This window comes from Talaromyces amestolkiae (assembly GCF_001896365.1).
Source record: "Talaromyces amestolkiae strain CIB chromosome Unknown scaffold21.1, whole genome shotgun sequence".
Taxonomy (NCBI): domain Eukaryota; kingdom Fungi; phylum Ascomycota; class Eurotiomycetes; order Eurotiales; family Trichocomaceae; genus Talaromyces; species Talaromyces amestolkiae.
Window position 1 is genome coordinate 15,102 of NW_024468057.1, and position 24,418 is coordinate 39,519.

The window sequence follows — 24,418 nt, forward strand, 5'->3', positions numbered from 1 at the left end:
CATTTTCTTTGGATACATAGAGACTTCTTCTATATTCGAAGATCTTGCACCCCTCGATCGAATTGTACTCTACTCCAAGCTTCCACATGTCCATTAGAAAGGAATTGACTTTTGTTCATCAACTAGCATCGCTTACTCATATACATTAGGAAGATAGAAAAAGGAAATGCAACAATAACGAAAAAAACCCTTAAACCTAAGATATAGGAAACGATATTATCGCATCTGATTCAACCGACTGGGATGAATACCCGAGTACTCCCCTCCCCCTTCTTCTTTCGAGTCCTTCCCACCCTTCTTCTTCTTCTCTTCCTGCGCGTTCTTGGCTCGCTCTTCGGCCAACTTTGCATTCTTTTCTTTCAATTTTGTGCGACGCGTTGCTGATTTTCCGCCTCCGCCGGCACTGCCATCATCAACCGTCAGCATTCCTCTCTATATGTCTAAGTAAATTTTGGGGGTCATGAAACGCACGTAAGCTCAACGTTTATCTTCCGAGCAGGACTCTTCCCATCATCAAACGATGAGTGATGATACAGCTTAAGACAGGTCTGCATGCGATCAAAGGCCTCGAATTCGACGAAGCCGAAACCGCGGCATTTATTGCCCTCCTTCTTATCGGTTGCGACGCGCACAGATTTGGGTGCGATTTTGGAGAAGTGGGCTGTCACGCTTTCTGCTGTTGCGGTGTAGGGGAGGTTTCCTATCGAACCACGTTAATCTCAAAAGTGTATGGGCAAGAAGGAGGGAGGGAGGGTACATACCGACGAAAACGATGAAGCGATTTTTGTTGGTAGCTTGTTCCTCTTGCTTCGCTTCCTTAGCAGCGGGTTTCTCTTTCTTCTCGGATTTCTTCTCGGCAGCTTTGGGGGCAGGCTTCTTAACCTCAATCTCACTCTCTGACCCCGAACTGCTACTGGAATCTGAATCCGAATCCGAGTCTGAATCAGACTCCGACGACGAAGTCTCGTCTTCTTTCTCCTTCTTCTTTTGCTTCTTCTCTTTCTTCTCCTCTATCCTCTCGGCCTTTTTCTTGTCATTTCTATTCCTTAGTTCGTGTGCTTCTTTCTTCTTCTCCTTTCGCGCTTCTTTGTCTGCTAGCGATTCGGTATTTTGATGCTCCGCTTCCTTTGCGACTTGACGTTCACGCTTGCTCTGGCCCTTTGATTTCTTCTTTTCGGCGACTTCAGCGGCGTTCATGGGCGTCGTGTCAATCACGTAAAAGTCCTCGCCAGCAGGCTTGCTTCCTTCCGCAGGAGCTGCTGGGGCAGTAGCACCCTCAGCACCTTCAGGACTCTCGCGAATCCGTTCCTGCACCGGAATCGCATTCGCGCCATTCATCAACTGCGCCGCAGCACGCTTGCGCCCTTTATTGCCCTTGGGTAAGTATTTTTCCTTGTTCTTCACTCGTTTCGGTTTCTGTTGATCTTCTCCCGGAGCGCTGCTGCCGCCGACTTCTTCGCGCTTGCGTTTTTTCTCGTTCATTTTCCTGGTAGATGCTTCTTTCTGTTTGAGATTCATTTCAAAAATCCTTTAGAAAAGATTCTGTCGGCAAGAGGAGCGACTGGAAATGTGGTGGTTTGGTGAGGAAAGTCGATAAGCATTTAATTATTTTTTTCTGCCATTGGGAGAGGTGGAGTTGGTGGGGAGCTGGAACCAATGGGAAATGTGGACTTATCTCCGCGATCTGGGCGGTGTGGATGCCGGGATGCAGTGGATAATCATCAATATCGATTAATAGAGAGTTAAATGTTCAGAATCACTTCTTTGCTCGATTTAGCTTTATATACAATGCAACCCAAGTACAGCAACCAACCAGTCACATGCCATCATCCTATATGCATATACCCGGGTAGAAGGAGATGAAGAATATGCACGAACTCAATAACGTAGCGGAAAAGCAGCATACCTCCCAGCGATATGTATATAATATATGCAGATAGTAAAAATTAAACCTCCGGTTTCCGTCCATACACAAAACTAAACAGCGAATAAATATGGTACTGCGGATCGCAAATCTCTGCTCTGACTTTATCGATCAATTCGCGTGTATCTTCGTTGCTCCATTTGAGGACTCGCGTAAAGACGGCCAGAGAATATGGCTCSACCGCTTCGAACATCTGGAATTGTTGCACTTTGCCGATTTCTTTCATGCGTTTGTCTTTGGGCCAGGGGCCGATTGGGACCTATCGTCGTCAGTTAGACACATACGGACAAGGAACTAAAAGAGGGCGTACCTTGTATGTATCTTCAGACACATCAATAAACCCAGCCTGCTCCATACTCTGCTTATGCAACGAATAATCACTGAACGGCTTCCCAAACAATTGACTCGCCTCATTCAACTTATCCTTCCACAACACAAAATTCTTCGCCTTCAAATGCGACCCATCATCCGACGAAATCTCGATTTCGTATTCCTGAATCTCTAGCCATCCACCGGGACGCAGGTTATCAAAGGCCTGAGTGAATAGTTTACGCCAGTCTCGAATTGAGCCTGTCATGCCGCGGCCGTGGATGTAGTCGAAGGATTGGTAGCCATATAACCATTCAGACTCGACATCGTCGACTTCAAAGCGACAGTTTGACGGGAACCATGATGGTTGGATGGGACTCAGGTCTGTGCCTAATACCTCTGTCCGCGGGTTCTCCTCTGCGAAATCAATCGCCCATGCACCCGTCCCCGTACCGAAATCCAGCGTTCGCACGGGATTGTTCACGGGTGCTCTGTACAATTCCCCATTGAGTAACAGTCGAAACGTGTGATGTAGTAGATCGAGACGCTCCTGTTCCCGCTCGTCGTTGGGTAGTAAGTATTCGCCGTCGCGGAAGGAGTGATATCGCCGGCCATTTTCGTATTTGTAGTTTTTTATGGAGGAGACGATTGTCGTGCGGTCGTCGAATGTGGAGGCTCCGTCGACGATGTCACTATTATCGCTCTGTATGCCAGTTATTAGTAGCTTAAGAAAATGCTGTGGTGCTGGGAATTGAGACGTACATCGATTTGTAAGTCGCCTTCTTGGTTGGCTGTTCGGCCTATGGTTTCGTCGTCGATGTTCGCCATATCGTCTGTTGCTCGTCCTTCGGAGTATTTGAGACTTCAACTATTGAGAATATATATTGATATAAAAGACTGTGTATAATTGGAAGTAACGACTATATCCTCGTGCCTAGAGCTTCTCAATCGTGACTGTGTCGAGTTGGGTGTTGTTGGCGGGCGCATGGAGCTGCGGGGACGGAGTATTCGTATCAACAACGTCTTTCTCGCCGATGTGACGATGTAGTGCCAGATTTAAGAAGTAGAGGTAATTCAACGAACTAAGCAGCCGAAACTGCAGCTCAAGCTCCAGACACAAACAGCGCATTCAGTGCACTGTGTACGACAGTCAATCGTGCAGAGACCACCGTGACGGCGAGTTGGGTAAGCTTCAAGGTACAGTCAATGGGGTATGTAATCGCGCGTACCGCCGATAGCCCGTCCCGAGAGAAAGGGCCATGTCGCTCCACTATGGGATACAGTAGCCAATGATGGCAGCTGAATGGACTTGAGCTAAGGTGCTTACAGGTGATAGTCTCTTCCGGGGAGACTCCTCCCGGAACCCCTGTAATATTACGTGTATCCAATACAGAGTCTCCGTGAAGATCGACTGAAGAAGCTGACTATCGACTAGTCTCCCACCGAGCCGATCTCCCACGTTCTTTCTTTGATTGATTGCAAGTCTTTCTACGGCTGGCGGTGAACAAAGAATTATCAAGTCAACGACGCCCGCAAAGGAATATCGTGAAATCGATGCCAGGAGAAAAAGCAACATCATACATAAGTGTTGATTTCCATCCTATTGGTCAAACAACAAAGCCTCAACACACGTTGCATTGGGTTTCGATCTTCCCGGTCTGTTTTCCCCGGTTCTTTCAATTTCTAACCTATGACATAGCAGGAACATACGCATCAGGCTTTAGCAAGTGATAACGGATCTGCCCTGTTGGCGGCCGCGTTATCTCGGAAATAATTACTCAGTACAGCAAGACAGAAATGACTCGTCAACTTTCTCCCCGCACCAAAAGTTGGACTTTGCATGGTGGTGCCCGACAGTCTGGATCCTGGATCTCGAATCACGGCCATCTGCATGCGGTGTGACAACTACCCCTAATCAGCCTGGTAGAGCGATGAGCTGTTTTGAGTTCATTTACGGCACTAGAATGTTCTGTTGGATTACCCAGTGATACTATTTCCGATTCCGATCGTCGATCTGAGACATACGGACTTAGAGTAAGCTAGTATACAAGTATTTTCAGATCTTTATCCTTGGATCCATAGCGTTCTTTGAACTCTTCCCTCGTCAAAAGCTTAAGCAAAGGAGCGTAGACCTCCTTCATGTCGAATATGCCGCGTTTCTTTTGATCGATATGTGAGCCGTCAATGACGATGCGTTCGAGTTTCTCGGTTTTGAGTGTACCTGACATTCGTTAGCTAGTTATGCAAGATTTCAGGGGATGTTGCATACCCGACTCTAGCAAATCAATTATGCGCTGAGGAGTACCGACCCCGATGCTGACTCGAGATCTTTCTAGAAATTGTTTCGCTTCTTCTATTTTGATGTGCTTGGCGAACAGTTTTGCGACGGCGGCGTCTTTGTTTTGGAATGATCGTAGTGCACTGTATCATATCATTAGCTATGAGGAAACTTGACTGGAAAGTACAAACTCACCGAACTAAATCAGCCGCTCGCAGTCCCGCCGAAGCTATCACAAGAGTATGCGGACTCCCTTTGTCCTCCGACGCACTTCCCAGCCTCGCACCCTTCTCCGGACTGTACGCTTTTAAGAAGTCTGGCAATTGAGCCAATTTCCGCACTTGCTCAAATGACGTCGTATCTTGAAACGCCTGCACCGGCACACTCATATCACTCAATTCCACGGCCGTCAGATCCTTGTTATGCGCCTTGGCCTTTTGCATGAAATGATCTGCTAGGATTTGCTCGTTCATTTTGCTGATTGATTCCTCGACTGCTTCTTCTCTGTCCGGTTGTTGGGGTGTTTTATTTGTTGATTTGCTGCCTTTGCTGCCTCCATTCTTGTCTTTGTTATTCTTGTTGAACCTTTTATCTTTGTTCCAGCCTTTCTGCTTCTTGCCATTCTGAGCTGTTTTGTCGCCATCTTCTCGCTTTCGCTTCTTTTCTTGGTCATTTATGGACGAAGCGGGTTTGGGGGTTTGTGTCTCTACCATGTTTTTTGAGGGTCCGGACATTGTATACTAGTGGTAATTCTGGTATATGCTGTGTCGCTGTTTCTGTCGTTGCAAGCTCTGGAAATTTTATTTTTGTTGCATACAGGCTTAGTCATCTATCTTATCGATAAGACTAACCACTTTCGGATAAGCGCATTATCGGCCAGCGGGAGCTCCACGCGACTTTGAATCGCGTTGATTTGAAGCTCTCTTTTGCATCAATTTCTTCTGTTTAAATTCGACAAAGATTCTTGATCAATGATAGACTGACTTCGCGATTGAAAGAGCCTTGCATATGTAGATATATGTCCGGTCCTAAAAATCAGCACAATGTCGACTCCAAGACCCCGCGGTCGTCCAAAGCGGACGTCAACAAACAATGATGATTCAACAACTCAGACAGTAAGCTTGAACAGTGCTCCACAAAATACCAGGGGATATATCTAAATGATTTGATATAGATACCAACAGCTCTAGACATACAACCTATGACCCCTCGATACACAACTTTAACTCCCTCCGCCCTCCGCTCGGCAAATCGGCGGACTCCTCGCGCGCCATTGACACCATTCGGGCTTCGTGCAATGCAGCGCCGTACTGCGAATACGCCCGGTCGAGATCGGAGAAGGAGTACACGCGGTCCGCAACGCGAAACAGCTTTTGATATCTTGCGCAATCTTGGTCGAAGTACGACGACCTCCAGACCTTTTAGCGAAAGACCGTTACTAAACTGTATGTCTAATAGCACTCGCGCCAATCTCGAAACCAATTCAATCTTCTCCCCAAGAAGAGCGAAGCCCGACTCCGGAGAGTTCGTCGGAGATAGAAGATGAAACAGTATACCTTGACCGAGAACCGCTGCCAGAACGTCCGCGTCTTTCACTCCCCCTTCGCGCTGACAGCGGAACGAGTAGCGATGGCAGTCCTGATATGCCTCCGCCACGACTTTCTCTGCAATTCGATGAAGACGATATCACACAACGCTCTGTAGAATATCCGCGACGAGCTATAAGTGACAAAGATCGACAACGGCTAGAAAGAATGAGTTTTGGCGATGTCAGGATGAGTGAGAATTTCGGCGATCTCACGCGACTTGATGCATTTTCAGAGGCGGGAGATATTACTGGTCTTGTTCAAGGGGCCGATGATGAGGATATGGAGCAGACGCAGCTGGATGAAGCTGCTTTTGACGCAGGGTAAGCTTAAAAACATACTTGTTCCTCTTATATCGCTAATGACATGTAAAATAGTGGCGAAACTGCGGACCTGGGCCGGTTTAATCTGGAGTTCAATTTTCCGAGTCCTGTTGCTCCAGCAGCAGATCTCGATGACGCCTTACCAAATGATGAAGATGATTTCATGCTTCAAACCGATCAAGGCGAAATTCCATATCCATCCTCAGATGATGACGCAGCAGATGGTTTCACTGGCTTTGAGGTCAATATCCCAGATCAAATATCCGAAGCCGGCACCACAGGGACCGCCGAAGCTGGGGCTGGTGTTGTCGGCGGCGGCCTTCGCGACGAACCATCTAAGCGAACGCGAAAACAGAAGAAGCTCTCAAGACACGGCATCCCAGTCCCATTGCTACCTACAGGCGTCGTAAAAAGATTAGCAACCCGTTTCGCGCGAACAGGAGCTGGCAGTAAAGCCAAAATCAACAAGGAGACGCTAGCTGCAATTGAGCAGGCTTCAGAATGGTTCTTTGAGCAGGCTAGTGAGGATCTCGCGGCGTATTCTAGGCATGCGGGGAGGAAGACTATTGACGAAAGTGATGTTGTGGCTTTGATGCGTCGGTATGTTTATTACCCCTCCCCCTTTTTGAAGCTGTTGGTGATATTGATTGTATGTGTAGACAGCGTCACGTTAATAGTACGAATACGGTGTTCTCATTAGCGCAGAAACATTTGCCGAAGGAGCTTTTGCAGGATATTCGACTGGGTCTGCCGCCTTGATTTTTCGCTGCAGTTGAGAATGAGTACCTCCAAAGAATCTTTGATGGGCAGTCGGATGTGCCCTTTAAGATCCAAAATGCCAAGGTCCGCACTACAGCAGACGTTCGAGCTTTTGGATTGCTTGCGCTTCTAAAATCTAAAGGGGTCGACAAGTCGAACTGCGCAGGATTAGAAGCTCAAAGTCCACCACATAGAGCTGGTTTGCACAAATCCTACTGACAGGCACGGTAATCTGACAAGAGAACAATATGTATTATACAAGCATATCATACACCGAGTACGCCCTCTAGGAGATGATCTACATATTCTTGCTCTGGCGAACTCGTCGCAACGCTTCATTGGGGCGCTTACGAACAACCATCCAAAGCATGATTGCTGTTGACACGGACAGACCGTACCTATACAAATCCGTTAGCCGCAATAAATTCATTTGGAATAGAAACATACCAAGTAAATATATACTGAAGATGATTATTCCTCAAATTCACCTGCGCCGGCCGACCAATCGGCACACCATTCGCCGTCCGATTCAACGACTCAATCAAATCGGGTACTACAAGTAATCAGTTACCTCCTTCACTATAGCATCGTAGCAAACGGAAGGTAAGATACGCACCCATAGTCTCCTCAATAAGCACAGGCTGACTTCCAGTCAACTGCGCCATCTGCTCGATATCCGGAAAATAAAACTCTCCCTTATCCGGCCGATTATCCGGCGTGAAATAGTTCTTTTTCACTGGATCTCTTATCAACCCTTCAACAACAACTTCGCCTTGCGGCAGTCCCTCCGGCCGATCTTTCTGATCTTTGAATTTTTTGGATATCCATCCTCGATTGACGAGGACTGTATTCTCGCTTCCGCTTCTTCCTGGCTCTGTTGTCCTTTGTAGAGGTGTAATGACGACATACCCTTCTTCGCCTTCGTACATACGTGGACCGATTAGCATTTCTTGGTCGTGCCGGTACTCGCCGGTAGCCACGATGCGTCGATAGTCGAAGTCGGGGATTACTTCTGGATCAATGCGTGGTGGTAGAGGCAGAGGAGGTTTGACGAGTCGATCTTCGAATTTTGCAATCAGTTTGGTTTTCCAGTCGAGTCTTTGGACTTGCCAGGTTCCGAGGACGAATGCTGTTATGGGGATGAGTGCTATGCATTGTCGTAAGTGAACGGTCTTTGTGTTTATAGATATGGAAGAAGGGAGGGAATACCTAAAAGGATCAAGCCGGGACCGTGTCGACGACCGACACGCACGATTTGAGAAGGTCGGTCAATGGGCGATACCCATTGCGGGTCGTCGGCGGGTTGCTGGTGTAGTCGTCTACTGCCCGCATTGAAATTGCGCTGCTGCTGTCGCTGGTGCAATTGTAGCTGTTGACGGCGGCATCGTAGACATACAGAGTCGAATATTTGACTTTGTTGTTGCTGTTGGAGGCCCTTTTGCAATGGGGTTTTTGGAAATGATGTGGCCCTCGATAGGCTGCTGAGTAAAGGCCTCATTTCTTTGGCTTTTGTCCCGGTTGCGTGGGGACTAATGTGTTGGATGGGCAATTGATTGATTGATGTTTGCGAATGAGAAATGTTCGAACATGCGGCAGAGCTGCTGTTCCGCTCGTCGCCGCTTTAACGTTCACGTGAAGTAAAGCTCTCTTGAACCAATCAGAAGTGTCGTAGAATATATTGTTCACGAGGGAAAACTACACGCAAAAGGACTCCTCGTTACTAAGTCGATTAGTTTTTCTATTTAATCTAATTTTCAGCATGTCAAAATGCATTCAATATGTTGTGTTTGGTCTTGTTGTCAAGCAAGTTCTTCAGAACTACCGACATGCCGACCCCGGACAGATCGATTAGAAAGGTTAGTTGCTCCACATCGCAAACATCATCCATCAATCACATGCAACCACCTTTATCAATCAACTGCTAAGCTCTCAACATTATTACTCCGTACAGACAAAGAATATGCGATAACGATGTTCTACCAAGGCGACCTACAGAGTGGCATTGCCACTGCTATGCGCGAAGCGAAGCCTGTTGTTTGTTTCATCCGTGGTATGTCATTGATCGTCTCCAGCTTTAAACTGCATATCTGCATACTGACTCGAGATTTATGTACAGATAATCAAGAAGAAAGCACAACATGGGAGGATGAATATTTTAATAGTGAAGAGGTAATTCTATTCTGAGAAATTATGACAGGCCAGCTCGACGCAATAGCTAATGATATGGTAGCTACGTCAATTACTATCAGACAGCTCGGTCACTCTGCGTCTCATAGCCGGTACCCAAGAAGCCGGATTTCTTACTTCCATATGCCCTATTCAGACCTTTCCGGCGGTTATAGTTATAAGAAACGGAACGTTGCAGGAATATCTTGTCGCGGGGACAGCCAAGGATGCTTTTCAGACAAGGTTGAAAACGGCGATTTCTACAGATACTGCGCCAGTTGAACTGTCTCCCCCAGTGAGTTCTTCGGATACGACATATAACGCTGAATCACAAGCACCATCACAGAGCGCGGGAGCGATACATGAGCCTGCGCAGGCACCTATTGTTCCAACGCCTCAACCGCAGGAAGAGTCGGTGCGAATATCTCCTGTTTCCCAACTACCAACATCGCAGCCAATCCCTGCAAATGCAGAAGCATTGAATAGAGAGAGTATACGAGCTGGCAAGCGGCCCGCGACCCGCGAGACTCCCGAGCAAAAGAAAGCTCTACAAGAAGAGAAAGAGCGCAGTGCACTACAAGCCAAGCTTCAACGAGAGCAAAAGGAACAGCAAAAGGAACGAGAACGAATCCGCAATCAAATCAAAAGGGACCAAGAAGCGCGGAAGCACAGTGCTGCAGTAGAAAAGAACTATTCCGACGCAGCCACTTCTTTAGCGGGCGCAAGGGCAAAGAAACAGCCATCACAATACCGTCTTCAAATTCGTCTCTTTGATGGAAGTTCTGTTCGCAATAGCTTTCCACCGTCGGCGACGATACGGAAAGATGTTCGTCCGTGGCTTGAGAGCCAGCGCTCAGATGGCGCAGAGCCATATAATCTTAAACATATCCTGACTCCACTTCCGAATCGGACAATCTCTGTCGCAGAGGAAGAGCGGTCTTTAGAAGAGCTGGAGCTGGGACCAACGGCTAGTCTTGTCATGGTTCCCGTGCCGTCGTATATCGAAGCTTATGCTCCGACAGGTGTGGTGAATAGTCTTCCAGGCAGGGTTGTATCGTCAGGTTATGGTCTTGTTTCTGGGGTAGTGGGCGGTGTCGCTGGTATGGTTGGGGGTTTGTTGGGATATGGGAACACTTCCAATCAAGCGAAAACCACCACGTCGAATTCAGATAGTCAGCAGACTGCACCGACAACGCCGTCAACTACGAGGACGAGAAGCAATGGGGGCATTAACATTCGAACGATACATGATCAGAGGAATGAGCGGGATCAAAATGAGTTTTATAACGGCAATACTGTAAGTTCCTCATCCTCCAAGTTACACTTTTCTTGCTAATATATTCTCATTAGTTGAACTTCGAGCCGAGACAAGGCGACGACTCAAAAGACAAGTAAAATCACCACTGAAGATTATGCACGAACGGCCCATGCTTTGCTTTATGAATAAAAATTGATATTCCCTTCCTCTACTAGAAACGATGCGAATCTGAGTGGAGGATTTTCTTTTTTTTTTATTCGCTTTCCATGTTAACAGGAGAGACATGAACTGACCATCATCAGACCAGTATGACTAGTATACAATATATGCCAGAGAGAAAAATATAGCAAATCAGAATCTGCTCATAGACAAACCCTCTGTAAGTCTAGAGAGGATATCATTTCCATGCTATGCCATAATCCAGAGTATCCACAATCAATAACAACAGAAAAAAATCTAGCCATGATACGAGGTTTAGTAAGGCTTAGCAGCAGCCTGGCAAGCCTTCAACTGATCCAAATACCATCCGCAGATGGTCAAATCGCCCTTGTTGTCGTCCATGCATTTGCGGAAGTTTTGTGCGTCAGTTGCGCAGGCTGGGTTTTCCCAAGCGGACTGAGAGGTGTTGGTGGCGTAAAGGCCGCTGTCCATGGCCTGGGAGTCTGCGACGGGAGCTGCTTGTTGTTCGGCGGGCGCGCTGGAGCCGCCTGAGAACCAGCCACCGATGGCGTGGCCGATGGATGAACCGACTGCGACACCACTGTAGAGATATTAGTCGCGATTCGAGATATTTCGGTTTTTCCCCCTTCTGCTGGAATGATGGATGGGACTTACGCAGCGGTAGAAGCCATCTGGCCGAAAAGACCAGGTCCTTGGCTCTGCACAGGCATGGGAGGAGCCTGCTGGGCAGCAGGAGGGTGAGCGGCGGTGGAGTGAGGTGCGCTATGCTGTTGTTGAGGAGCAGCTGGTCTGGCAGGAGCAGCGGTAGGACGGGTGGGAGCGCTGCGCGCAGGGGCGGCAGGGCCGCGACGACCGCTTTGACGAGGCATGTTTATAGATATATGAAAGTGGTTGGGAGAGGATGAAAGGTCGAGGGGTGAGTTGGAGATGGTGATGAGTGGTTATGTATATTGTTGGAGAATGTTTTGCAGAAGATGTTCGAAGGTCGGAGTTTTGAGGCAAAATCGGCCGGCACGGGTGTCGCCGTTCGCTTGTCTGATTGGCTGATGGCGGTCGGAGTTAGGATAACCGCGGCTTTAACATCTACTAGTTGACGAGCGGTCTACAAGATGTCTACTATGATGTCTGTTGAAATTAATGTATGGAATTCTGTGCCAATTACTGTATCTATGTACATGAGTAAAACCGCCAACGCCTGCACTCCGGCTTAGACCCAGACCGAATGCATATGCTAAAGAGCAATCATAACATCGTCACATCGCCTATTGCTTCTAATTCTTCTTCCCTTCCTTCCGTTTGCCTGCCTTTTTGCGCCGTCGCTCCTTCTGATCCATCTTTCGCTGCTGCTTACTGTTCGGCTCAGGAACCCCCTTTGCCTGTCTCTTCGCCTCGCGCTCGGCCTTTTTCGCATTGATTATATCTTCTTTTCTCTGTTTCGCTTTTGCCTTGGCGGTTTTCTTTTTGGCGTTTTTGGAATCTGCTACTGGTTCGGAGGGTAGACTTATAAAGTCCTCCACAGGCGCAACTGAGCTTGCTGGTCTTGTGTTGACTTTCTCTGTTGTGGGGGATTCATCTTCGGATTCTTCCGACTCGGAAGATGAGTTTGATTCAGATTCTGAGCTTTCGGCTTCGGTGGAGGGTTTGCTTGGTTCTTGAGAGGGAATTGAAGCTGAGGATCCGTCTTTGGATTTATTGGCAAGCATGGCTGCTTTAAGCTGCGCGCGTGCTTTTTCCTTTGCTTGTTTTTCTGCGCGCTCAATGTCGTATTGTTCGTTGCCGGCCTGATAAAGTCAGTATACGTAGAACCCAAGAAAAGATAAGAATCAACATACCAGACCATGGGTTATAAACCGACGGGCAGCTTGCTGATCCAACTTCATAGTCGGCTTTGCTTCCTCCTCAGGCGGATTCTCCAGTGCCTTGATCTTGGCAAAGTACTGTCTCACGCGAGTTAATTCTTTAAAAACAGGATGTTCTTTGGCATTGGCGCCATGAAGACTGAGATAAGCTATTTCGATTAATATTGAATCCATGAACAAGGTAAAGCAAACATACAGAAAATTAATGACTCTAGTGTGTATGTCAGCAAAGCATGGAGCTTGGCTCTTTCGAGCAGAGGCAGCTTTTTTGATGTCTCGTCCAACGAGCGACTCAGTAGCGGTTCCAGGGCCTCTTCCAAGTCGTCAATGTTATCCTCGAGGCGATCAATCACCGGCAGTAAATTTGCGACCTCCATATTGCTAATTTGGATAGATCTTGATGTTGTGTCGTGCGATAGAACGGTAAAAATAAAAAGTTTCTCCACGTTTTTCCTCGGCATCTCAAGGCGGTGAGACAAGGCGGTCAATCGGCAGGCACCCGATTGTCGTCACAGTTGAAGCTCAAATCGCGATTTTTTTTTTGTACAACCCTGAGTCTTATCAAGTTTATTTGAATTCAAAGTCTATAAAGTCCGACTTACTATACGAGCCCTGATATGAGCAACTAAAGTTCCTGCTACGTTTGCCAGTCTTCCTTCGAAATTCGCTTCCTCCGCATCGATCACCAAACGCCGCCAAAGTGCATGCTCGAATCGTTAACCATCCGCTGATGCGGATTGGTTTTGTCAGCGCCAATAAGCTTACAAGATATCAGTCTTTAATAGTGCCATGGAGTCGTAGCTTTGCTTCTCAGTCTCACGTACCTGGTGAGACAATCTGGACGTATCGCGAAAATGAACACGAGACGCAAAATGACGGCTTGTCCGGACGAATACATATCCTAGGAGTGGGAAACATTGGCTGTTTCGTAGCACACTCGCTGGCATCTCGAATGACGCGACCGCCGATAACATTACTCCTACACAATCGTGATACGTACGAACGCTGGCTGCAGCGAAGGCAAACTATACGCTTGATGACGAACGGGTCGGATAATAATAAGACTGGGTTCGATGTGAATGTCTGGGATAACAAGACGTGGCACTCTATACCGTACTATGATGAACGCAACCCAATAGCTAGTCCCGAAGAGCAAAAGGTGGATACTCCATCCACCGAGGTTGATAAATTTGGTACAGATGACGAGAGAATCGAGTGTTTGATAGTGGCCACCAAGGCACCCATCACCATCAAAGCACTGTCAACTGTCAGCCATCGATTAACTCCAGATTCGACTATCCTCTTCCTTCAGAATGGCATGGGGATCATCGACGAAGTGAACGAGAAAATATTTCCAGACGCAAGTCTCCGCCCTCATTACCTACAAGGCATCGTATCACATGGCGTGAAAATGAGAAAGCCTTTTCACATCGAATATGCCGGCTTGGGTACCACCATCATTGGGAAACAACTGTCGTCCATGAACCAGTCGACAATCGAGTCAACGATCGAATCGACAGTCGACACAAAGCCTCCAATGGCAGGCTGGGCTCCATCCACGACGTACCTCGCACGCACTTTAACTTTAACGCCACCATTAGTGGCAGCCGTCAGACCCCCCATGGATTTATTCCAAAGCCAACTCGAAAAACTAGCCATGAACTGCGTCATAAACCCACTGACGGCATTGCTGGATGTGAAAAATGGCGAGCTCCTTTACAATTATTCCATGACTCGCACAATGCGAATGTTACTCGCCGAGATATCAACAGTCATTTGCGCATTACCAGAACTTGACGGCGTGCCGGGAGTAAAGGAGCGGTTTTCAGTCGAACGATTAAAGACGTTGGTCAAGAGACTGGCCAATGCAACTGCTGCAAACACGAGCTCCATGCTTCAGGATATATATGCAATGAAAACGACGGAGGTTGGCTATATTAATGGATATATCGTTCGTCGAGGGGATGAGTTGGGTATTAGGTGTGCACTAAATTATATGATTATACAGCTCGTGATGGGAAAGAGTCATATCTCCAAACTCAGAGAAGCAGGTGCAGTACCGCTTAGTCCTTTGGAGGCAGAAGAGATGGACGGCGAAGAGGGCTTATGATTTATGCCTACTTTAATTTCGGTTTTTTACATGTATCAATATGCAGATATCCTCATTATCCTTTCTCGGACTGTAGCATCACTCAAGCTTCGAAATCACACCATTACATTGCCTTTTGATCTGCTCCCACCGTCCTATTAACATCCTGATCTTCCCCTGCGCAAGTCCATCTTTTTCTTTGGAGAGCATTTCCTCCAATTTTTCCATTATCACATTAGCTTCTTTGAGATATGTCTCAATCCAATCCCTGATAATAGCATTAACCTTCACAGTATTCGGTGGTGCGCCGCGGCCCTGGATGTAATTTCGCCAATTACGCCGCGACATGCATTTCATACTCGCTGCAACTTCCGTCCGGAAACAGGGCCCGGAGTCGAGTGTGAGTTGGTAATTCCTTCACCCAAAACTTCAGTAAGTGATATTGCATATGTTCATATGGTGGCGGAATCTTACCCGTAATATCGTTGTTCTATTAGTTCTTCCTTTTCGGCGACGGTCAAGTCTTTGAATATTATATCGTCCAGGAACAGGGCATCGAATTCATTGGTTTCGAGGTAGAATCCATCTAGTCACCATATGCTGTCAGTTTTAATGAGAACATTTGAAGCGGGATCAGGTATTGTACGCACATTCAACAAAGAGAAAGTCATTTGGATGTGGGCCGTAGCTCATGTATATCTCCTCCCCCTTTTCTAGTATCCAATAAATTAGTGTTTTAAAACAGATGTATAAAGCGGGCTTGCGACTTACTATATAATCTCGTCGCCCGAAAAGTATAACTCTTCCCATCAAAGTGTACCTCACATTCCTACCAGCTCGTCAACACACAGACCAAGTTCATCAAAACAGACAATGATCGTACCGCATCATCAGTATGATTAAAATAATCCGCAAACGGCACCATAGCCATTGCATCATTCTTGTCTTCTGGCCGCTCTTGCCCAGGCATCAGATAATAGAAACTCCTCGTATTAACAATCAACCAATGATACGAGAACGTCTCCCAATCTGTGTCTGGGAAGACGGTAATGACGTTTCGCCATGCATCCCGTAATCGCGCCTCTTGTTGAGTAAGTAGATTCTGATGTTCTGTTTCGTATTCTGTTGTGAGTGGCTTTTTGCGAATTGTATTCCATGATCCGGAAATTGATGGTGGTAGTAAGACGGCTGATTCAGTAGCAGAAGAAGTTCCGCTGGATGTAGAGATTGGAGTCTTCAGACCTGAACCCCCAAGCTCTTGAGGCCAGAGAATGGGCATTCCTTCCTCAAAGTCTGCAAGGGTTGGCCATGTGGCTTTCCAGAGATTGTGTTTATTCAAGGCTTTTGGGTCACCGTGCGTAAGATAGGCTGCGAGCAGACCGTGTGTGGATATGGCATTGAACAAGTTGATGAAATCTGATGGGATGCTGTCAATGCATAACATGGCTGATATTGGTACTTCGACCATGATTTCATTTTCCTACATGAATTGTCAGCCTCGATCAGGGTACTATGATAGAGTGAAAAAATGCATATTGCTAGGATACCATACTTGTATATCCCGAGTTGCTATCATTCCCAAACCTCGACCAGGGATTCTGGCAGGCTCTACCCCATTTATACCGATATTTTGTGTAATAGCCCATTTCATAAATGCAGTATGCTGTTCGCCAGGCGAACTATGTTTCAACATATTGACACCAGTAAGATATACATGTACCCAAGAGCTCGATGATTTGGGCTAATTTTCCAACCCAGCCCAATCTCCGTGTAACTCGGGGTTTTGTCAATTAAGCGAAACAGTCAGCCAATTAAGCCGATTAATTGATTGAGATGTCCATGATCAAGTGAATACAGTCTTAGAGATCGTTGTCAGGAATGAAATAAAATGTCAACAACTGGACGGAGAAAGGCAGAGTGGGGCTTAACCCTAATTACCGCCAATCAAACCTGACATTTCTCTTGACCAATTAAGAGAGGCTTATCCCAAGATTTGTTCCTGATTAGGAAGGATGTCTATAAACTGCCTAATTAGGAATCTAGGGCTTTTCAGGTCCAACTAGCCGCGATAAGAAGCCATCGCTTTGTGGTCTTAGCTATAATTGTCGAAATTCTCAGCTAGCCCGTATCTCAAAATAAAAAAGTGCAAACACGTAACATCCACAGTCTCCATCGCCTTAGACGAGTGTCATTTCGGTTAAATCTCATTAAGCCACTCGACTAATCTCGATCTCGTCCTCAAACTCTCCGGGCATGATAAGCGCAGGTACACCCCAACTCTTCCCAATTCGAGGATTGCCTCGCACATACTCCCGATACTCTGGCGCGCCAGGACGAACCACATTATCCGCAATAATGTGACAACCTTTCTTGTCGACGAAGCCCAATTTCTCACACAACTCGAGATCAGGCTTGTAGAGCTCTTCTGCATGGTCCAAGAAGATCATGTCTACGCTTCCCTGTTCTAAGATACCTTGGTCATGAAGACGTCGTAGGGTATGCGCGGAGGAACCGACGATGATCTCGACAATGTCACTCAGTCCAGCGAGATTGACCAAGTTCATGGCGATTGACGCAATGAGCGGATCTAGTTCCAGGCTATAGAGATGAATCTTCTCTCCTCCGTGGTTCGCTTCTCGCATCGCATTTGCAAACAGAATTGTGGAATACCTTTCCGCTATCAGTCAGAGACGCAAAAATTATAATAGCCAGTGGATCGTTTGACGAACATACCCAACATAAGTACCCAACTCTAAGAACACTCTTGGTTTGTGCTCATGAATGAAATTGGTCAATATTGTCGCTTTATTAGACCCAATATTGATCAGAAAGTCTTCCTGTGCCGCGAACTCATCCATGACCGCCAAAATCGCCGTGGGAGAACCTCGCAACTCGCTGTCTAGCTTTGGGTGGCCGTAGATGTACCTAAGTAACTTGTCCTCTCGCCCATCGTGCGATTCGACATCCATGTTTTTTTGCAAAGAGGGATATTTAGCGAAGTCGATGGATTGTTGTTCCGGAGACTTCTCATGGGAGGTCCCTTGCTCAGAAGGAGGTTCGATAGTTGGTTCAGATGCCATATTCAGTTCAATAGTCTTGAGAGACTTTCAAAGTTGCATAAATATAGTCGGTAGGTGCAAATAGTGACCTTTGCTTAGGGCTCCTATTATGCCAAGTAATTTACAATTTTCTCCTAGATTTCTCAAATCCTCTTGTACCAACTCTTGTACCAAGAGTTGCGATACTCGACGGCTTGCATATATGTAGATTTGTGTAGATCAGGATCATAGCACCACAGCATTGCACTCGGATGACAGTTATTCCGTTGCCAGTCCCAATCAGGGAAGACGTGGAATGGTGTTCGGACATATTCTGGGCGAGGAGTGATGATTTGTCAGCCACGTTTGTCACTTTCTCAACATTGCCCTCATACTTGGAAGTAACTTATATCCGGGAATGGATTTACCATGCCGTTTTAAGTACTAGATTGCTCATACCTACTGGCCGAATAAGAGCCATTAATGGCGGAACATAGCGCGCCTCGTCCAGGTGGGTCAAAGCCCTGAAGCACCATTTCATTCGCTTTCCAACGCTGTCGCTGACCATTTCTCAGGCGAGAAATTTCAATTTATCTGCATACAGAATCCAGATGATGCCAAGAACCGTGCGACGAGGCGACTCGCGCGGTCGCATGCTATAGCGCGGGGCCTTGAGAAGAAGAGGCGGCGCCTGCAACAAGCAGGCCGTAACTTTCGCACAGTATCCTTGAAAGATGAAACCGGCAGTAAAAGCGAAGAGATCGTTCATAAAAAAGATGTGTCACCCGTTTTGCTGTCGATAGCTGCCCCTGGTCCATTCCAATTGCTGGCCGCCGAGTCGCCGAGTTTGCAGGCATTAATCAGTCAGCGTAAGTTCTTATCAATGCTCAAACCCCTAGAAATAGCTAATAGACCGATTCAGACAGTAGTGAACGTGCTACAGAACCAATACTTAGTGTCTCAGACGAACTCGTGCTCCAGAACTTTCAGTCGGTTCTTCGAAAGGGACTCGATGACCGCGCTTTATTGTATGCGGTCATGTTAACATACACCTCAGCAGTTGCTTCAAGCAGCTATAATGACGAGCATTTCATATATCGGACAGAGACATTGAGTTCTCTTCGTCAAAGTCTGAGATCTTCGGATGAAGCTACGTCCGAACCAACACTGGGGGCCATCCTGCTACTCGCTGGTATTGAGGTCTGTCATTCCTTTCTTTGAAAGTATACAATAATATGTCTAATAGTAGTAAGTGTAGGCCCGACTTGGCATGCCGCGTTCAGTGCAGCTTCACCTCGGAGCAATACAACAGCTTCTCGACGTCTGTCAAAGAAAAGGTATATATCTGGGTGACGCCATCAAACGCGCCATCTTCTGGTGAGTAACTACACTCAAATTCTCCTTTAAGCTCGATTCTAATCTTAATAGGCAAGATTTAAATTGCTCCGTCATGACAGGATCAACTCGAATCGTCGACCACACAACATTCTCCGAGCTCAAATGGACCAGATATCCTCTCTCCTCGAATCTCTTTGTCCTCCCTCCAGGCTTCAAATCTCTGGCCCCCTCATTGGGTGAACAGTTCATCGAAATCCTCGAGGATGTTCATGCATTACAATGTATCCGAGACAATGTGTGGGGCGCAAAGGAGAATGTCATATCGATGGCATATATCGATAACCACCAGGCAAATATTCAGTCGAGACTAGTAGAAGGTTTATCTGGTCATTCGTCTTTCTCGGAGTGCTGTCATTTGGCTCTATATCTATGTTCGAGTATGTTACGCTGCAAGATCTGGCGTAACTCAGTCATCCCTGTAAGTTTGCCTTATATGTCGTGTTTGTTTATCATTATACCCCATTTACTAAGACTTTGCATGAACAGTCACATCTTTCGCTACAACTACTCCACAAACTACAACAATTGAATGATGACTCAATCTGGGACGAATATCCCGGCCTATCAGCATGGATGCTTTATATCGGAGGTGCCTTTGCGCCTGTTGGGCCTATACAATCAGATTACATGACACTGCTGCATGAAAACCGTAAATCTAGACTCAAAGACCTGGATACATCGTGGCCAGAGCTGCTGGAGATTTTGAAGCAGTTCATCTGGTCCGAAAGGGCCTTCGCGTCACAAGTTGAGGCTTTTTGGAGAGAGACGTCAACTTAAAAAAATATATAAGGCTTGTATAGTATTGCTACTGAGTCAAGAAGCTCTTGCGGACATGAATAATTGCACGGGAACAGTGGGCAGCATCCAGCAGGCAGACCAGGGGGATATTTCGGCCTCAAAGATATCCAGAAAATAGTCAGCACCCACAACTGGATGTCGAAAACTTTTTCTTATTTATAATCAGCTTGTAAACAAAACCAAAATGTATCATGAAATGTATCCGACTTTTCGTTCATTGCATGGCAAGTTGTTGCGCGGCCGACCAAGCTTTACCTAATTCGGAAAAATCTCAATTCCCTTTTTGGAAATATCTCGTTGCCCTAAGTGAAACAGATATCTGTTTCTCGTCGATATTATCCATCTATGCTTAATAATGTGAGTGCAAAATGTGATTAAATTTCCGTAATTTTATTGAGTACATTCTTTTCTTCTTCTGGAAATGATTTGGAGAGATGTGTATAAATAAATCCCGACATCCTACTCCAAACCGACGCATCACATATCTCATTTCTCAATTCCAACCTACGGCCTACTCTCAAGCGCACGAGCTCACCAATCATGTCTCAATCCAACCTCTTCAAGCCTCTTAAGATAGGCAACATGCAACTCCAACACCGCATCGCCATGGCTCCTCTCACCCGCCTCCGTGCCACCGAGGACCGCACTCCAACCCCCATGATGAAGGAATATTACAGCCAACGAGCAGCGGTACCAGGAACCTTGATAATCACCGAAGGTACAATCACATCCGCTGCTTCTGCCGGTGGGTTCAGTAATGGGCCAGGCATTTGGCGCGAAGACCAAGTCGACGCCTGGCGCACAATCACCGACGAGGTCCATGCTAAAGGGTGCTACATGTTCTGCCAACTATTTGCCATGGGACGCGCGGCCGATGCCGAGTTATCCAGGAAAGAAGGCGTTACCATCGTGGCGCCTAGCGCTATACCGATTGATGACAATGCCGCGGTACCGCAGGCAATGACCCTCGATCAAATTAAAGCCACAGTCCAAGAATTTGTAGACGCAGCAAAAAATTCTATCCGCGCAGGATTCGATGGTGTCGAGATCCACGGCGCTAATGGCTTCTTACTTGATCAATTCATCCAAGACACAAGCAACAAGCGCGACGATGCATATGGAGGGAGTATCGAGAATCGCTCCCGACTCCTGGACGAGGTTATAAATGCGGTTGTCGATGCTATTGGCGCTGAGCGTGTGGGACTACGTCTGAGTCCCTTCAGCACGTTCCAGGGTATGCGAATGGAGGACCCGATTCCGCAGTTTAGCGACGTCATTACGAAGGCCAGCAAATCGGGGATTGCGTATTTGCACCTCGTCGAATCGCGTGTATCTGGTGCAGAGGAATATGAGACGAGTTCTGAAAGCCTGGACTTTGCGTACAGGTTGTGGAATGGACCGTTTCTGATTGCTGGTGGATACAATTCCAGTGAAGCGCGGAAACTCGTGGATGAGGAGTATCCAGACAAGGATATTGTGGTTATCTATGGGCGGTATTTCATATCGAACCCGGATTTGGTGTACAGGATTAAAGAAGGGTTGGAGCTTAGTGCGTATAATAGACAGACCTTTTACAACTACATGTCGGCGGAGGGATACGTGGATTATCCGTTCAGCAAGGAATATCTGACTGCTTGCTGAGGTACTAAACTAGATCCCATTCCCATATAGAACTCTCTTGTTTTCCGTGAATTTTTATCAAACTTATTCAAAAATTTCATTAGATATACTCTACCATCACATGTAACTCCGTGCTCGGCTGAGCGTTCTCTCGAAACGTATATTTGCATCCTCATCTTCGGCTTTTCCCAGATACTCACCTGGCAAAAGAATGGCTCTATCAATTGCGACAGGAAGACCGCGGTGTCGACCCCGGATCATCACCGCACATAGCACAAGTTTGCTAAGTGTGTGCCAGCCACCAGAGAAGCTGTATGCCTGATTGGGCAAACCCGTACTGATACCGACACAACCATATGCACTTACCGTCTCAAATAGGATGTTGAACACCGAGTACGTCACTGGATCGCGCGTAAAGTTGCCAGCTTCGATGATACTGATGATTATCACGGCGAGCGCAAGCCACCACGAGTCGTGTGCTAGTTGGAGACGTAATTGGTGCTGCACGAAATAACGCCGGCCGCGCGGGGTCATTTTTGAAAGAGGGTTCTGTGAATCTGCAGATGAAGATGACTGCAAGTCGCCTGCCTCATTTGCCGATGGATCATCTGCATAGATGCCCAGACTGCGCTCTTCGTAGACATTCGAGTTTCGCATCGTAATGACGACCGGATAGACAGAGATATACATCATTATAACATACAGAACTTGGAGGCCGACCTGCAAGGAAGAGATGGGCACAACGTAGAAACCTCCACTTCGAACACAGAGTGCTTGGAAGAGGCCATCTAGAATCCGCGGTCCCAATGGTATAGTGTCAACCGCGGGGTTATCGTACTGTTCAATAACATTAGTATAGAATATTAGTCTTTTTGATTGAGTACTCACATTCAAAATCTCAAACGCAACCCAGTCAATACCATTTAGCACAATTACTGAACATAAAAGCCACCAGGTATGAGTCGAAGGAAAGAGTGTGGTATAACAGCGGCGAGGATGTTGCAACAGGAATGTCACTGTTTCTCTATACTGTTGGAAATACTCGATTTCCGGCGTAAACTTTTTGATGGCGACGAGCGATCCACGAAGGAAGATTGGATAGCTGCACTCGTTAGTCGCTGATCTAGAGATCAAGTAGTCTCTCCTCTGACACATAGCTAAACGAACCAAGTATTCCCCGCTAAGATGAGCAGACCCAAAGTGATAAGGAAAAACCGGGAGTCTTGAAATGGCACCTGCAGTCGTAACGGATCAGGCTTGTTTCAAAGCACGACTAGGATTACCCTACCGCATTGGCATCAAGTAAACTCATGCCGGAGTTATTGAAAGCCGAGATTGCAAAAAATGCTCCGGTCCACCTGCGTGAGTGCACAAGTCAATTAACAAAAATTAATGTATGAGGTGATGTAACGCACCAAGGATTGATCCCATTTTGTCTTGTCAAATCACCGTGATTTCGCGCCACATAAGCGCCAACAGCGAGGGCACCTAGAAATTGCCAAAGGAATAGATAAAGGGGCACGATCACCGATAAAAGACAGACCGCTCGATATTCAACTCCCCCAAGACGACGCCGTTCTGCTTCGCTGAGGTGGTGGAATGATGAATTGCGACCAAACATATCAAGGAAATGAGAAAGATGGTCGGCGGCTTCTTCATTGTGACCTTTCTCTTGAGATTCTACCTGACCGCGGACATTTGTATACGGCGGACGTAGGTTTCGTTGGTACGCGGTTGGTGACGGATCTTGGACATCCGCAGCGAAGGTGATTTGATTTGGCGCGGAATCATCTTGCTGCCCTTGCTCCTGCTCATCTTGACTCCCATCATTGAATGAACTTTTCTTCTGCAAGACTGTATGTGACTCTAAAGGAGCTGATATGCCCATGTTCGATTCGGGATCATGGTGGTCGTGATCCGGCTGCATGGTGCTCGGTTGCTCTTTTGGTTCGGTTCGAAATGACCGGGAACGAAGCAGACCCAGGTTGTTGTTTGCAAAAGGACGGGGGATAGATGCTGAACTTAGTCTTCTCAAGCTCAAAGAACCTTTTCGCTTCCTCAGACGCTGTTGCTCCTCCACGATATCACTGAAGCGCTTCTCGAATGCGCGGCGACGAACGAAAACAATCGCTATGGATACCCAAACCTGCGCCAAATCAAATCAACGCTCCGTGCGACCCTTATTTTGTGAGAAGAATAAACAGAGGGACGCCCTACCGTGGAGCCCACTATAATCAAGCAAAACAACATTACTTGTTGAAACACGTTCAGGGTCGACAGATTGACGGTGTTGAGACCCGCCTCAGTCATGGCGCTCACGGTGAAGAATAGAGCGTCAATGTATCTCACGCTTCTCGCCGGCGTCGATGCACCCCAGAAAATAATTGACGTGATCAATGAAACTCCAATAAAGTATGCATAGTGAATAGTCAAAAACCGTGGCCGAAGCCGTGGCTGGTGACCCCGAATCGCGTCCAAGATGCGCGCCATTGTGCGCGCAGAGAGCAATCACCGAGTCAGTGAAATTTCATTCCACTCGAAGCCCATGCCATTGTGTAATTTTGTTAGTATATCGTTGAGCGTTTGCTAAATAAGATACGGAGCACTAAGTATGCAGGTCAAGTACGTAGCGGTCATGGCCAGAGCGTCAAGCTAAGCTAAACCGTGCTGCCCCACATCTCATGATCGTCATGATCCACCATCGACGACTACGTACCGACGTATATCGAGGTGCTCGACCACAGCAAAACAGCCATCAAACACAAAATGTCTCCAGCCCCGAGAACTGCGGTTCTCACTGCAAGTCGATGCCTTAGATGCCATGAAACTGGCT

At 47.0% G+C, this 24,418-nt stretch overlaps 14 protein-coding genes across 14 annotated transcripts; 5 read left to right on the forward strand and 9 right to left on the reverse strand.

Moving 5' to 3' along the window:
- Positions 1-216: 216 nt before the first annotated feature.
- BHQ10_008779 (uncharacterized protein) lies at positions 217-1,482 on the reverse strand (the record flags this gene model as incomplete). The annotated part of the gene is made up of 3 exons (XM_040881621.1): positions 217-403; positions 472-700; positions 762-1,482. The coding sequence occupies 3 exons, from the start codon at positions 1,480-1,482 to the stop codon at positions 217-219; spliced, it is 1,137 nt and encodes a 378-aa protein (XP_040737281.1).
- Positions 1,483-1,946: 464 nt separating this feature from the next.
- BHQ10_008780 (uncharacterized protein) lies at positions 1,947-3,061 on the reverse strand (the record flags this gene model as incomplete). The annotated part of the gene is made up of 3 exons (XM_040881623.1): positions 1,947-2,183; positions 2,235-2,936; positions 2,996-3,061. The coding sequence occupies 3 exons, from the start codon at positions 3,059-3,061 to the stop codon at positions 1,947-1,949; spliced, it is 1,005 nt and encodes a 334-aa protein (XP_040737282.1).
- A 1,211-nt stretch (positions 3,062-4,272) lies between these two features.
- BHQ10_008781 (uncharacterized protein) lies at positions 4,273-5,224 on the reverse strand (the record flags this gene model as incomplete). Its single annotated transcript, XM_040881624.1, has 3 exons — positions 4,273-4,454; positions 4,503-4,654; positions 4,707-5,224. 3 exons carry the CDS (start codon positions 5,222-5,224, stop codon positions 4,273-4,275), a joined length of 852 nt encoding a protein of 283 aa, XP_040737283.1.
- Positions 5,225-5,554: 330 nt separating this feature from the next.
- BHQ10_008782 (uncharacterized protein) lies at positions 5,555-7,179 on the forward strand (the record flags this gene model as incomplete). The annotated part of the gene is made up of 5 exons (XM_040881625.1): positions 5,555-5,626; positions 5,686-5,911; positions 5,970-6,420; positions 6,475-7,020; positions 7,080-7,179. The coding sequence occupies 5 exons, from the start codon at positions 5,555-5,557 to the stop codon at positions 7,177-7,179; spliced, it is 1,395 nt and encodes a 464-aa protein (XP_040737284.1).
- Positions 7,180-7,477: 298 nt separating this feature from the next.
- BHQ10_008783 (uncharacterized protein) lies at positions 7,478-8,677 on the reverse strand (the record flags this gene model as incomplete). Its single annotated transcript, XM_040881626.1, has 4 exons — positions 7,478-7,577; positions 7,627-7,732; positions 7,796-8,326; positions 8,389-8,677. The coding sequence occupies 4 exons, from the start codon at positions 8,675-8,677 to the stop codon at positions 7,478-7,480; spliced, it is 1,026 nt and encodes a 341-aa protein (XP_040737285.1).
- A 473-nt stretch (positions 8,678-9,150) lies between these two features.
- BHQ10_008784 (uncharacterized protein) lies at positions 9,151-10,740 on the forward strand (the record flags this gene model as incomplete). The annotated part of the gene is made up of 4 exons (XM_040881627.1): positions 9,151-9,229; positions 9,296-9,348; positions 9,410-10,642; positions 10,696-10,740. 4 exons carry the CDS (start codon positions 9,151-9,153, stop codon positions 10,738-10,740), a joined length of 1,410 nt encoding a protein of 469 aa, XP_040737286.1.
- Positions 10,741-11,077: 337 nt separating this feature from the next.
- BHQ10_008785 (uncharacterized protein) lies at positions 11,078-11,652 on the reverse strand (the record flags this gene model as incomplete). Its single annotated transcript, XM_040881628.1, has 2 exons — positions 11,078-11,363; positions 11,438-11,652. The coding sequence occupies 2 exons, from the start codon at positions 11,650-11,652 to the stop codon at positions 11,078-11,080; spliced, it is 501 nt and encodes a 166-aa protein (XP_040737287.1).
- Positions 11,653-12,054: 402 nt separating this feature from the next.
- On the reverse strand, positions 12,055-13,019 carry BHQ10_008786 (uncharacterized protein; the record flags this gene model as incomplete). Its single annotated transcript, XM_040881629.1, has 3 exons — positions 12,055-12,564; positions 12,616-12,791; positions 12,839-13,019. 3 exons carry the CDS (start codon positions 13,017-13,019, stop codon positions 12,055-12,057), a joined length of 867 nt encoding a protein of 288 aa, XP_040737288.1.
- Positions 13,020-13,678: 659 nt separating this feature from the next.
- On the forward strand, positions 13,679-14,752 carry BHQ10_008787 (uncharacterized protein; the record flags this gene model as incomplete). The annotated part of the gene is made up of 1 exon (XM_040881630.1): positions 13,679-14,752. The coding sequence occupies one exon, from the start codon at positions 13,679-13,681 to the stop codon at positions 14,750-14,752; it is 1,074 nt and encodes a 357-aa protein (XP_040737289.1).
- Positions 14,753-14,830: 78 nt separating this feature from the next.
- Positions 14,831-16,175, reverse strand: BHQ10_008788 (uncharacterized protein; the record flags this gene model as incomplete). The annotated part of the gene is made up of 5 exons (XM_040881631.1): positions 14,831-15,146; positions 15,206-15,317; positions 15,382-15,444; positions 15,503-15,560; positions 15,615-16,175. The coding sequence occupies 5 exons, from the start codon at positions 16,173-16,175 to the stop codon at positions 14,831-14,833; spliced, it is 1,110 nt and encodes a 369-aa protein (XP_040737290.1).
- Positions 16,176-16,938: 763 nt separating this feature from the next.
- Positions 16,939-17,811, reverse strand: BHQ10_008789 (uncharacterized protein; the record flags this gene model as incomplete). Its single annotated transcript, XM_040881632.1, has 2 exons — positions 16,939-17,401; positions 17,465-17,811. The coding sequence occupies 2 exons, from the start codon at positions 17,809-17,811 to the stop codon at positions 16,939-16,941; spliced, it is 810 nt and encodes a 269-aa protein (XP_040737291.1).
- Positions 17,812-18,252: 441 nt separating this feature from the next.
- BHQ10_008790 (uncharacterized protein) lies at positions 18,253-19,944 on the forward strand (the record flags this gene model as incomplete). Its single annotated transcript, XM_040881634.1, has 6 exons — positions 18,253-18,280; positions 18,345-18,638; positions 18,692-18,969; positions 19,028-19,146; positions 19,198-19,585; positions 19,654-19,944. The coding sequence occupies 6 exons, from the start codon at positions 18,253-18,255 to the stop codon at positions 19,942-19,944; spliced, it is 1,398 nt and encodes a 465-aa protein (XP_040737292.1).
- Positions 19,945-20,505: 561 nt separating this feature from the next.
- BHQ10_008791 (uncharacterized protein) lies at positions 20,506-21,606 on the forward strand (the record flags this gene model as incomplete). The annotated part of the gene is made up of 1 exon (XM_040881635.1): positions 20,506-21,606. One exon carries the CDS (start codon positions 20,506-20,508, stop codon positions 21,604-21,606), a length of 1,101 nt encoding a protein of 366 aa, XP_040737293.1.
- A 96-nt stretch (positions 21,607-21,702) lies between these two features.
- Positions 21,703-24,075, reverse strand: BHQ10_008792 (uncharacterized protein; the record flags this gene model as incomplete). Its single annotated transcript, XM_040881636.1, has 7 exons — positions 21,703-21,903; positions 21,952-22,422; positions 22,474-22,687; positions 22,753-22,820; positions 22,874-22,943; positions 23,001-23,731; positions 23,839-24,075. 7 exons carry the CDS (start codon positions 24,073-24,075, stop codon positions 21,703-21,705), a joined length of 1,992 nt encoding a protein of 663 aa, XP_040737294.1.
- Between the last annotated feature and the right edge of the window lie 343 nt (positions 24,076-24,418).